Source organism: Nicotiana tabacum, chromosome 3, assembly GCF_000715075.1.
Source record: "Nicotiana tabacum cultivar K326 chromosome 3, ASM71507v2, whole genome shotgun sequence".
Classification (NCBI taxonomy): Eukaryota; Viridiplantae; Streptophyta; class Magnoliopsida; order Solanales; family Solanaceae; genus Nicotiana; species Nicotiana tabacum.
In genome coordinates this window covers 70632309-70646609 of record NC_134082.1, presented here as the reverse complement: position 1 = coordinate 70646609, position 14301 = coordinate 70632309, and the positions used below count along the sequence as shown (strand labels likewise).

General features: G+C 36.8%; 1 protein-coding gene across 1 annotated transcript; it reads left to right on the top strand.

Annotated features, from left to right (window-relative positions):
• Positions 1–309: 309 nt before the first annotated feature.
• LOC107782240 (protein DETOXIFICATION 14-like) lies at positions 310–9969 on the top strand. Its single transcript, XM_016603105.2, has 8 exons — positions 310–665; positions 1041–1098; positions 1184–1728; positions 8239–8325; positions 8522–8578; positions 8650–8888; positions 9372–9577; positions 9904–9969. The coding sequence occupies exons 1-8, from the start codon at positions 469–471 to the stop codon at positions 9967–9969; spliced, it is 1455 nt and encodes a 484-aa protein (XP_016458591.1). The 5' UTR covers positions 310–468.
• The last annotated feature ends 4332 nt before the right edge of the window (positions 9970–14301 follow it).

The following is a 14301-nucleotide window of genomic DNA, read 5'->3' as shown; positions in this document are numbered from 1 at the left end:
TTGTAGTTCATCGTAATAAAATGGTGATCTCCCTCCGTTTTACTTCATTGACTGTCTTTTATTCTGCACAATTTAGAGAAAATTAGAATTTTATAATCTTAAATATGTCTGAACATTTCTTTGATAAAAAGCCGTACTTATTAAAAATAAAAGCTTTAAAAGTTAATTGTTTAATTTCTTAAGAAATAATATCAAATAAAAATAAAGTAGAATATGATAAAACGATAAGCTCGGTCACTCCATAAATAAGTACTGTATAGTATTTATATATTTTAAAGAAATTATCATCACTGCAAAATGAGTATACGAGGTACTAGTACAATAATTGAGACTCCAAGGTGGTTGCTTCTCCGCCATCAGCTAGAGCTTGGAAAAGTAATGAAATGAGCGAGTTCATCAACTCCCACCTTTTAGTCAGCTGAGTGAACAAATCAAGAATTGCTTTAATTTGGAGAAGAAAGATTAGATATGGCGATGGAAGAGGCACTGTTGGATGTGAACAATAATAATAAGGTAGTGTCAGTGACAAGGAAAATGTTTGGGGAAGAGGTGAAGGAGGTGAGTCGGATAGCAATGCCGATGATAGTTGTGACGGTGTCACAGTACCTTTTGCGAGCTTCACCAATGATAATGTTGGGTCATCTTGCTGAACTTCTAACTTTCTAGTGCTTAGGGTCTACGCCGAATTTTTTGTAAGCGGTATCGTATTTAAATAAGTATTATTTAATACCATTTTTGCATAAGATGAAAAGCTTTGGCCCAATGGTTTAATTGAATATTATTGTCAAGGGAAGTGTAGGTTCAATTCTCTTTTAGCCTCAATTTTTTAATAAAAATGCTTGCTCAAGATGTTCAAAAAATAAAATGTCCAAATATGAGCATGACCAATAGACCAAGAATTACTCTTTGCTGACAATAAATAGTGTCATTATTATATATTGCTTCATTTCTACGGAATATTAGTATAAATATTTAATATTTTTCCTGGCAAGCAGTGTCGGATGACACCACTTGCACCCTTGTGCATCCGCCCCTGCTAGTGCCTCTATTGCTACTATTGCTACTTCACTTTCCAATGTTACCGTCTTCAGTCTTCTTGTAAGTCCATCTCCTTAATATAATTAGTTATCTCTTTTTCCATTAATTCGTGCAGTTTTTTCAATAGATTTAATCTGTGGAACAGTTTGGCATGGCTAGTGCCCTGGATACTCTATGTGGGCAGGCATATGGAGCAGGACAATATCGAAAACTTGCAACTTTTACTTATGGTGCAATTATTTGTCTATTCCTTGTATGCATACCAGTTTCTGTTCTGTGGATCTTCACGGATAAGCTTCTTATATTGATGGGCCAAGATCCTGCAATCGCAACTGAAGCTGGAAAATACGCGATTTGGCTCATTCCTACACTATTTCCATATGCTATTCTTCAGTCACTTGTCCGGTATCTGCAGGCACAGAGTTTAATCCTACCAATGCTTTTGAGTGCTGTTGTATCTTTATGCTTCCAAGTGCCGATATGTTGGGTTTTTATATTCAAGTTGGGTTTGGGGAACGCTGGAGCAGCAATGTCAATTGGTTTATCCTATTGGTTGAATGTGATCTTGCTTATGCTTTATGTGAAGTACTCATCCACTTGTGCAAAGACTCGGGCTTCATTCTCTAGAGATGTTTTTCTGACTATAGGGGATTTCTTCCGCTTTGCTATCCCATCTGCTGTAATGGTTTGGTAATTAATCTCGATAGCAAAACACATCGTATATTCCTTCATGATCGAGTTTAGCCATGTTTCTGTCTCTTGATCCCTAATATATTACTGTTGGACTTTAAGCATTGGGCTTTAAAGTCCAAGAGTGTGAATTGGGAAATGGTGGAAAATAAAATGGAGGGAAATGAAAATTTGAATCAAGTGAGCTTTTGTCATGAACTTTGTACCACATTGGTGAAAGACAACTACACTTGTGTGTATAAATATAGGATCACTTCTTAGAGCTCTTAAAAGGAGTTGAAGAGAATGAATCCTCGCGTCGTCGTCGTCGCTCGGCTTCGGCTTCATTTGGATTTGGATTTGTCAAATGATCGATAAGATTATTTTTGGACAAAATTTATTTAATTAATTATTTAATAATTAATTAAATACCATAATTGCCTATAAATTCTGAGGCATGGCTTCTTTTTCCATACACTGAAAAATACATAGAACTTCCTTCCTTCTGAAAATCCTGCATTTTTTTCCGCAGAATCTCTTCTAAATTCGTAAGTGTGATTTTGCTCCGTTCTTTGAGTTCGTTGGTATCCTGCAGTTTGTATTGCTACTGTTGCAGGAAGGTTTATTCCGTTTCATCCTGGGAGGATTTAATCCATTACCTTGGCAACGTGTGAGGGGGTTAAAATTCCTTAAGGACGCACAATTAAATTGTGGACTCGGAATATTTCTTATAGTTTACTGTTTTTACAGTTTTTTTTCTAACAGTCTTTCTAATTTTGTGTTTTAACACAGTAGCGTTCACAAGCTTAAGGAATTTTAAATCTAACGTTTCTATGTTGAAATATATATTAAACTGTTATCTATATTTTGTATACTGGTTTGGAGACTAAAGCCTTCGTGCTTTCTACTCCAATAATTGTTTTGTCCGGTTTAAAGTATAACAAAACTTAACCGGAATAATAAACGTACATGTTTGAAGTATATAAAAACTTCACCATTGTTACGTGTTGTATGTTTGGTTTGATATTCAGTTTGAAGATATCAAAACTTCACTGATTTAACAAAGTTCTGTTTTGTTTCCAACTCTACAGAAACATGACGAATGAAAACCAAACTAATGGAAATGTTGCTGGAACGGGTGCTACTGGTACGAGTGTTGCTGCCTCGTCAAGCCGTTCAACTCCTGCTCATGCTATGGCACCAGCAGAAAAACCCGGAAAGTTTTCCGGTATTGACTTCAAATGTTGTCACATGAAGATGTTCTTCTATCTTACTACATTGAGTTTGCAGCGATTCATCAAGGAGGATCCTCCAGTCCTGGCTGAAGGCACTCCAGATGACGAACGATTTGTTGTAACTGAAGCATGGAAACATTCTGATTTCTTATGCAAAAACTACATTTTGAGTTGTTTGGAAGATAGCTTGTACAATGTCTATAGTGTCATGGAAACTTCCAAAGCGTTATGTAATGCGCTTGAGAAGAAGTACAAGACTGAGGATGTCGGACTTAAGAAGTTGGTGGCTGCAAGGTTTTTGGATTTCAAGATGATTGACACTAGGTCGGTCATAACTCAAGTCCAAGAATTACAAGTCATTGTGCATGACCTCCTTGCTGAGGGTATGACTCGAATCGATAATTTTATTAATAAGATTTATCTTGTTATTAATTATGAATTTATTATTGAAGGTATGGTCATAAATGAGGCCTTTCAAGTCGCCGCTTTCATTGAGAAGTTACCTCCGTTGTGGAAAGACTTTAAGAACTATCTAAAACACAAGCGGAAGGAGATGATACTTGAAGACTTGATTGTTCGTTTGAGGATAGAAGAAGACAACAAAAATGCTGAAAAGAAGTCACGTGGAAACTCGACAATAATAAGGGATAACATTGTTGAGGAGGCGCCACAAAATAAGAAGAGAAAAAAGCCTTCTGGACCAAAGAATTACCCAAGCAAGAAAAAGTTCAAGGGTAATTGCCACAACTGTGGAAAATCTGGGCATAAGGTCGTGGATTGTCGTGCACCAAAGAATGATAAGAAGAAGAAGAATCAAGCTAACATGATTGAAAATGCTGAAGAAATGGAGGACTTGTGTGCCATGTTGTCTGAATGCAACTTGGTAGGAAATCCTAAAGAATGGTGGATTGATTCTGGAGCCACCCACCACGTTTGTGCTAACAAGGAGTTATTTTCTTCATATGCCCCCGCAGGACCCGACGAGACAATTTTCATGGGAAATTCGTCTACAGCCAAAATTGAGGGAGTTGGAAAGATTGCGTTGAAGATGACGTTGGGAAAAATTGTGACTCTAAACTAAGTTCTCCATGTTCCAGAAATTTGCAAGAATCTTGTGTCTACCTCACTTCTTGTCAAGAATGGATTCAAATGTATTTTTGTTTCTAATAGTGTTGTACTAAGTAAGAATGATGTGTATGTAGGAAAAGGTTACCTGAATGAGGGCCTTTTTAAGCTAAATGTAATAGCAGTTCCTATTAATAAAGTTAATGCTTCTTCTTACTTACTTGAGTCAAACACTTTATGGCATGTACGCTTAGGTCACGTCAACTTCAAAACGTTGCGAAAAATGATAAATTTAGAAGTATTGCCAAAATTTGATTGCATTAATTTTAAATGTCAAATATGTGTGGAATCAAAGTATGTTAACAATCCTTATAAGTCCGTTGAAAGGAATTCAAGTCCTTTAGACTTAATTCACACAAATATTTGCGACATGAAGTCAACACCATCTCGCGGTGGGAAAAAGTATTTTATTACTTTTATTGACGATAGCACGAGATATTGCTATGTTTATTTACTTTATAGTAAAGATGAGGCAATTGATGCTTTCAAGCAATACAAGAGTGAAGTTGAAACAAAACTAAACAAAAAGATCAAAATGATAAGAAGTGATAGGGGTGACGAATATGAATCTCCTTTTGAAGAAATATGTTTGAAAAAGGGCATTATTCACCAAACAAGTGCCCCTTACTCTCCACAATCTAATGGAATTGCGGAGAGAAAGATTCGAACGTTGAAAGAGATGATGAATGCGTTGTTGATAAGTTATGGTTTACCATAGAACTTGTGGGGGGAAGCTATACTTACAGCTAACCGAATAATCAACTGTGTACCTCATAGTAAAACACAGTCCATTCCTTATAAAAAATGGAAAGGAAGGAAGCCCAACTTGAAATACTTCAAAGTGTGGGGGTGTTTAGCTAAGGTACAAGTTCCTAAACCTAAAAGGGTTAAGATAGGTCCAAAAACGGTTGATTGTGTATTTATTGGATATGTAACCAATAACAAGGCATATCGTTTTCTTGTTCATAAATCAGAAAATCCTGAGATTCACGTTAATACGATAATAGAATCAGATAATGCTGAATTCTTTGAAACTATTTATCCGCATAAAAAAAAGTGAATTGACCTACCAAAAGTCAAAACGACCTCGAGAGGAAATAATAGATGGTATGCCTAATGAGGAAAATCCGAGAAAAAGTAAACGTCAACGGACATCTACTTCATTCGGTCCAGATTTTCTGACTTTCCTGCTAGAAAATGAGCCTCGTACCTTCAAAGAAGCAATGTCTTCCTCAGAAGCACAATATTGGAAAGAAGTTGTCAATAGTGAAATAGAATCCATATTGAGCAACCATACCTGGGAATTGGTTGATCTTCCTCCAGGTAACAAAACATTGGGTTCTAAATGGATTTTCAAGAAGAAAATGAAAGACGATGGTACTATTGACAAATACAAGGCAAGACTTGTTGTCAAAGGATTTAGACAGCGAGAAGGTCTTGACTATTTTGACATATACTCGCCGGTAACAAGAATTATATCCATTTGGATGCTAATAGCATTAGCCGCCTTGTATGGTCTTCAAATCCATCAAATGGATGTAAAAACAGCCTTCTTAAATGGTGATCTAGAGGAAGAAATTTACATGAACCAACCTGAAGGGTTTATGGTTCGGGGAAAAGAAAAGAAGGTGTATCGACTTGTTAAGTCCCTTTATGGACTAAAACAAGCACCCAAGCAATGGCATGCGAAATTTGACCAAACAATGTTGTCAAATGGCTTTAAGATTAATGAATGTGATAAGTGTGTTTACATTAAGAACATTCCAAATCATATAGTCATTGTTTGCTTATATGTTGATGATATGTTAATAATGAGCAAAGACATTGCCGACATTCAAGCTACTAAGCGTATGCTTGCTAGTAAGTTTGATATGAAAGACTTAGGAGTTGCCGATGTAATTCTAGGGATTAAAATCCAGAGGACTCCTCAGGGTCTAGCTTTGTCTCAATCACATTACGTGAAAATGGTACTTGAAAAATTCAAACACTTGGAATTTAGAAGTGCAAGAACTCCAATTGACTTAAACCATCATCTTATAAAGAATAAAGGTGAAAGCACGTCCAATTGGAGTATGCTCATGTATTGGGAAGCTTAATGTATATCATGAACTGTACATGTCCTGATATAGCTTGTGCAATAAGTAAACTTAGTCGATTCACAAGTAATCCCAATAAACATCACTGGGTGGCAATGAAATGAATTTTTGGATATTTGGAATATACCCAAGACTACGCTTTACATTACAATAAATATCCTGCGGTTATCAAAGGATATAGTGATGCAAATTGGATAACCGGCTCAACAGAAACAAAGTCCACAAGTGGATATGTTTTTACTGTTGGTGGAGGAGTAGTATCTTGGAAGTTTTTCCAAACAGACGTGCATCGCTCGCTTTACAATGGAATCAGAGTTTATAGCTTTGGATAAGGCCGGCGAAGAAGCTGAATGGCTTCGAAATTTCTTAGAAGACATTCCGTTCTGGCCAAAACCTTTGGCTCCTATATGCATACATTGCGATAGTGAGGCTGCAATAGGACGGGCAGGGAACGTTATGTATAACGGAAAGTCTCGTCATATACGACGAAGACATAACACCGTTAGACAACTACTTTCTAGTGGAATTATCACTATTGATTATGTAAGATCAAAGGATAATGTGGCGGATCCGCTTACAAAAGGCTTAACTAGAGAGGGAGTTGAGAAATCATCTAAGGGAATGGGACTATGGCCAATGACAAGTCAACATGACGGTAACTCTACCTAGAATTTTGGATATTCCGAGATCTAGGTTCAAGGAGCTCAAACAAAGTTGTGATTGACCGGTTCAACATTGTCAAAATAAAATCTTTGGTCCCTTCTCGTGATGAAGACAATGTTCAGTAACAAGGATAGAACTTTACACGTTCTTTAATAATTGCCTAAGTTTGATGTGGTATTTATCAAATAGTGTCAATCTAAAGGATTACACGTTTAGGAATCACCTATGTAAGTGTGAAGTGGAAGCCGCTCCAATGAGAATTTTGTAAGGCCAATTCTCTACGCACTTATGAAACCAGGTGGTGTTCATGACTGAAACGAACACAACAATGAGAACCAAAAGACCGTTAAGGGTTGATTGTGTGACATATATTTGTCTAGGTATACACTAAAGTTCGACGGTTCAAAGATATCAAATCTACCGATTGACCGAGTATATCCGACATATGTTCACTATGGAAAGTTCAAAGGGAAACTTACTTATCCAGATGCAATTAATCCTTACTTGCAAATCACACAACTTTCATCTATGATCATTCTTGTTACAGCCATTCCCATTTATGTGGGGGATTGTTGGACTTTAAGCATCGGGCTTTAAAGACTTTAAGCATTGGGCTTTAAAGTCCAAGAGTGTGAATTGGGAAATGGTGGGAAATAAAATGAAGGGAAATGAAAATTTGAATCAAGTGAGCTTTTGTCATGAGCTTTGTACCACATTGGTGAAAGACAACTACACTTGTGTGTATAAATATAGGATCACTTCTTAGAGCTCTTAAAAGGAGTTGAAGAGAATGAACCCTCACGCCGTCGTCGTCGCTCGCTCGGCTCGGCTCGGCTTCGGTTTCGGCTTCGGCTTTGGATTTGTCAAATGATCGCTAAGATTATTTTTGGACAAAATTTATTTAATAATTAATTAAATGCCACAGTTCATTAACGGAATTAAGCTGCCTTTGCTGAACGTTGATTTCCCTCCTGAACAGACACATTTTCCTGAATAGACATCACACCTTTTCCGATAATTGCCTATAAATTTTGAGGCATGGCTTCTTTTTCCATACACTGAAAAATACATAGAACTTCCTTCCTTCTGAAAATCCTGCATTTTTTTCGCAGTTTCTCTTTCAAATTCGTAGATTTTGCTCCGTTCTTTGAGTTCGTTGGTATCCTGCAGTTTGTATTGCCACTGTTGCAGGAAGGTTTATTCCATTTCATCCTGGGAGGATTTAATCCATTACCTTGGCAATTTGTGAGGGGGTTAAAATTCCTTAAGAACGCACAAGCAAATTGTGGACTCGGAATATTTCTTATAGTTTACTGTTTTTACAGGGTTTTTTTCTAACAATCTTTCTAATTTTGTGTTTTAACACAGTAGCGTTCACAATTACTTCAACTTTTCTGTTATGATGGATATAGCTTGGAATGGTGGTCGTTTGAAGTAATCATTCTCCTCTCTGGTCTGTTGCCAAATCCAGCGCTAGAGACTTCCGTTCTATCCATATGGTATGCTTCCTTTTATCACTTAGTGTATGTTTGGTAAGACGGAAAATATTGTCCCAAAAATAAGTCTTTTTTTGGAAAATGACTTATGTCAGACCAAACACACCCTTAATCTTTGTCTGTTTGTTTTGTTTCATCGGATGCCTGTAATGATCCTATACTGATGCACTTTTCATGGTCTAATCTTCTTGGAGAGTAGCTTTACAACCACTTCAGTGCACTACCATATACCTTATTCTTTCGGTGCCGCTGTAAGGTTTGATCCTGTCTTATCAACCAAGCATTTATCTGATTACGTTAGAAGTATTGAGATAAATAATATTGCAGCACTCGGGTTTCAAATGAACTTGGAGCTGGGAGGCCACAGGCTGCGAAAATTGCTCTTGGCGCTGTGCTAATTCTTTCTGTTGCTGAGGTTATTCTTGCCAGTATTTCTATATTTGCGGTCCGCCATGTATGGGACTATGCATTTACTTTTGAGAAAGAAGTAATCACTTATGTAGCAGAAATTACTCCTATTCTTTGCATCTCAATCATCATGGATGCCACCCAAGCTGTATTATCAGGTTATCCTTTTGATCATCCTCCTCCATTGAAATGATTTAAGTTATAAACACTAACCGTTAAACAAATTTTATACCATTGATTCAATTTAACAAGATATATCAAGTTAAAAGTACCTGTTGTTGTAGGTCAACTTGGTGGTGTAAATTTATGCAATGTCAATGCAGAGAGCTTACGCTTTTCTGAGACTTAAGTTATATATAATGATAGTGTAAAGAATTTTTAAACCGTCAGTTCGATTTAATAGGCTATTGCAGTTCAACTTTTACACTTACAACAGCAACAACAAAAAACCTAGTGTAATCCCATTAGTGGAGCCTAAGGAGTTAGTGTGTACGCAACCTTACCCCTACCTTATGAAGTAGAGAGGATGTTTCCGATAAACCCTCGAGTCTTTTACACCATTACAGAAGATCAAAATTTCGTCAAACAGAAAACAAAAATGTCTTGTGATTCCTTTTGAAGTGACTTGCTCGTTGTATCAGGAGTTGCTAGAGGAAGTGGGTGGCAGCATATTGGAGCCTATGTGAATCTTGGAGCATATTATTTGGTTGGAATTCCAACGGCTCTATTGCTGGGATTTGTCTTGCATCTAAAAGGCAAGGGCCTTTGGATTGGATTAGTTGCTGGAACAACTGTGCAATCTATTTCGCTTTCCCTTATCACAGGCCTCACCGATTGGGAAAAACAGGTTCGCAACTATTCAACTCTTACGTTGTTTTGTCATTGGTGTGGCACTTTCTTTCATATATTGTTACGTGTCCCACATAGGTTGATAGAAAGGACAATTGTCTACTTATATGATTTTGAGCAATGCAGCTTTTGTGATTGAGTTAGACTCAAGGTTCAATTTCTTATTAGTTACTGCTTTTTGTCACTTTCCAAATCATGACAGAGAATGGATTATGATACTATTTGAATCAAATAAACTTAGGACTAGGGAGTTGATAGCAGTCTTCAGAACTGTAAAATCTACAATGTTATGGAACTTAGCATTTGTGCATTTGGATGTTACAGGCCATTGAAGCAAGACAGAGAATTTTTAGTGGAAAGCTTGCTGTTGAAAATCAGTTCATAGAATGAAAGAGCACATGCAGATGCTATAACATATCGAAACAAACCTTCAACTTGCTATGATTTAGCGAGAATCACCAGTCATCATAATACCAATTGGACAAATTTTAAAGTGATCAGCCTCTCAGATGTTAATGGACAACTTTAGCCGGAACAGCTCCAGATACAACAATTTTCCAGTTTCTTTAAATATGTTGTCTCCTACATTATTTTTCAGGTTAAGTTGAATTTGTTTTGCTTTGCTAAATCGTTTAGCTGCGGCTTCTAGTAACTTGTAACACAATCTTCTTGTTTGAAAAAGACAATAAAAATAACCACAAATTATTAGTATTTGGTTAAAAAAAGAGTTACCTTTTCTAGAATATCGCCTTCACAAATGTGGACTCAATGCTTTATATATAGTTTGTTCTTGAGTTTGCTGAATTTGAACTTCCTTTTAAGAATTTGATAAGTTGATCTTGGATTTGCTTTTTATAGCATGCTTATGTCTTCATGGAGAACCTCTATTTATAGTTGCGGAAAAGGCATTGTTCAAACGTAGAAAGAAACTTCTATTGGATTTGGTTGGTCCATTGAGTCATTGGACCGAACAAAGTAAACTTATGACAAAACTGTATATATTTATGGATTTCACACACTCATTTAGTATTAATTATAAAGGTTATTTTACTAAGCGCTTTTAATTTATTTAAAAAAGAACCACCCCATTTTCTGGGTGGGAGTATTAATTATTGCTTAGCCAAAAATTTATGCCTGACTCACCCTCAGATCCTATTTAAGGCTGAGCAACCTCAACCTTTTACATGTTTTCCCAAGTGAGTGCACAATTACAGTGACAACAATCTGTAGTTAGATGGAGGAGTCCTCCATGTACAAAACTTCCTTCCTATTCACACAGATAGATTATATGTTATAATTTTGACAAAATTACATTATAAGCTTTCAAAAAACTAACCTGTAACTTGTCTTCGCTTGTCTACTTGGCCTTGATAGAGCATCTGTTGGTCCTTTTCCACAACACCTTGATTGTTACGTTCATCCCTTTCAGAATGTTATCAATAAGAAGTGAACCTGAATGACCTCGTTGTACACATTAGATATTTAGTCCAAAAAAGAAATTTGATCCTCTACAAATTAAACTGAATGGATCCAGAGAATGCCATGATCATTTCACCTCTAACATCTCTCATAAAAATTCCCCCCTACACCTACTCTTTGTTGCTACTTCCATCCGTATTTACTTTAATAGCATTTCCAGCTGATTAGTTGTGGCCCATACAGTCATTAATACAATTCTTCTTAAAGAAAATTCCACCTGTAGCAAAATCTGGTACGTAATAAATTTTTGAAAAAGAAGTACTCTGTCCCCATCCCACATCTTGCACTGCATCCCAACAGGATTACATGTTCTATAGTCTCAGTGCTCGGATTTCTGCAGCAGATATCGACTGTTAACAAAATTTTTGAACGACCTCATCCAAATTTTTCCATGCAGATGCAACTATGAAGTCACCCTGACTAGTTAAATAAGTTTCATCTCCTTTGTTTATCTTCACCTTTTTGATGTTTTGAATTAGAAAATGTGGAAACAGTGTTCTGATGAACTCTATATTCCCATTCTCCCTTCACAATGCACTCTTTAGAGTTGTAACGGTGTAATTAAAAAATAATTAATGCCTTTTTGATTCTCTAAGCCACAAATATTTTAGACAGATAAAACTAGCAAATATGCTAATACTAGCAGCAAATAAAAAGGATCCTAGCGAGTATTCCTATAATCAAATATGAAGCATGTCCGCTAGACGCCAGGCTTCATCTTCACCCATCTGAGTATAATATCACTAGACTCCATATATATATATATATATACTAGTTTCTCGACACGTGCGTTGCACGTGTTTGTCAAGTCATGTAGTACATGATTTTATAAAATAGTGGAGTATCAATATCATTAAAATACTTTGAGTGAGTAATTACATATGAAAGAATAAAATATTAAGTTTTTGGGAATATCAATTTATAAATCATCGGATGGTGACTTGTTAGTCGAAGTAAAGATGATTGGATATCATTTGAACCTATAGAGATCAACAATCAAAGTTTGATTATATACACATTTTTTTTATACTTATTCTGAGTTTGTTTGATGCAAACATGTAATAAAATGTATCGCACCTAACACTTGTATATAGACGATATACCTAATGTATATTTGTTACGCGATCGTCAAGTAATAAAATAGTGAGTAGAGTATCGTTCCCACGAAGACTTATGACTAACTTTTGACTGATTCAAACTCAATTAACTTATCGATTCAAGAGAATTCTCACAAAATATAGAAGTAACTAATTTACTAACTAAAATTATCAAGCAATGAATTAACTAGAAATCAACTAAAACAAATAGCAATTTCGAATAACAATCAGTAAGAGAGAATATTCCAGGGTCACGGGTTAGCTAACAATCGTGTTGCGCTCTTGGATTAAAATGACTAATTGATTTATCTAGATTGTTGATTGACAGAGTTAATATTACTCATAAGAATCTATCGAGTCCTTACTCGCCTATTCAAGTTAACCTAATGCCTATATGTCTTTGGAATTATAATTAACAAGAATGCATTTACAATTCATGTATTTCAACCAAGCAAGGCAATTAGGTATATGTCTATCCTAATTGCGAATCTGTTCCCTGATGCCCGGGTTCAAGAACCTGCTCTATTTAATTTCATATGCAATCTAGAGTTCCCACTTTCGAGTTCAACTCTCGATTCGTAGATAGTATTTCACTGTTAGCTACTCAGCAAAATAATTAAAACATAATTAAATAAATAACACAATATGATAAAATCAACTTTGCCAAAGTAAACTTCAAACATCAACATTCATGTTTCACCCATGACCCTAGAACAATAAGGTCTTAGCTACTCATGTTCATACAATCATAACACATAAGGTTTTCAAACATAAAATCAATAAGTAATAGAAAAGGTATGAAAGAATTGATCAAATCCGTGCTCCCAAGTGTTTTGCTCCTTTGTTTTCTCTCCACAATCACGTTCTCCCTTCAAATAGATTTTAGGATGGCCTTTTATATCAATTGGAGTCATCGTGGGGTTAAAATAACCGAGTCCAAGTCGGAATAGGATACTTTCATGTTCCGAGCGTCCAGGGCAGCGTGGGGCGCTGGCCCTGGTGCTCAAAATATTTGAGTTCTGTAAATTGTGCCACAGCCAGCGCCCCACGCTGGCTATGGCCCTCAAAATTCACATTTTGCTTTTTCTTCCCAATTTCGCTCCAATTCGCACCACTTCATCCCAAATTGCATCCGAATAATTCCTACACATAGAAATACCACAAATGAGCACAAAATATCATATTAAACACCTCAAATCATCGGAACATGAGCAAAATGCGAGACGATATATATCAAAATATCGTGTGTATTTTTCCTTCAAAGTGGCACCTCACTTCTCAAAATAAGCTTAGTTGTGCTTTTATACGCGTTGGGGGGAGGGGAGGGTCATGGATTGTCTCGGGTGAACTAGGAAAAACTTCCTATCACCCTTGCCTAGCGTATTGTGGGGCGCCATTCCTAGCGCTGGGATTTTTTTGGTTTCTGATTTCTGCGCTACCCCATCCCTGGCATTGGGATTTTTTTATTTCTGATTTCTGCGCCACAGGTAGCGCCCTGATAACTATGGATTTTAGCCTATCTTATGCTCTCTTTTTCTTAGGTTTTAGATTAAAAAAAACGTGTAAAATATTCCCAAATACAGACTTAATGTGCTTGTCTGCAGGGCTTGGTCAAAATGAGGCAAGAAAGCCATAATCAACTCATGAAGGAGTTAAAATTGGACAAGTTCAAAGCTGGGACTGAAGCGCTGGCCACAATGGAAAAGAGCGGCCGTGTAAGGTCCACCCCTGAAGAGGCCACAACTACGTGGTCTGCGGAAGTGATATTCAGAGAAGATATTTTGGAGACAACAGTGACCGTTGACCGCGATGAAAAAGCGCAGCCGCGAAATACCTGACGTGGCCGCGCTGGTATTTTCGCTAAGAGCGTTGATCGAAGTTCAGAGATTCTGCAAGTTGAGCTTGATTGAGGAGCGCGGTCCACGTCCAAATTATGGGGCCACGGTTGATGCTAACGCGAAGGCGATATCTTTTACGTTGTCCGCGAAACCAAGCACAAAATTGAAGAAACGCGGTCCGCGCTTATTTTTGCGCGGACGCGAAAGTCCATGTGCTGAGGCGCTCAATATTTCGCTCACAGAGGAACCTTCGTAGGGGTATTTTTGTCCAGTAATTTTAGCTGTGTATAAATAAATCTTTTTCACAT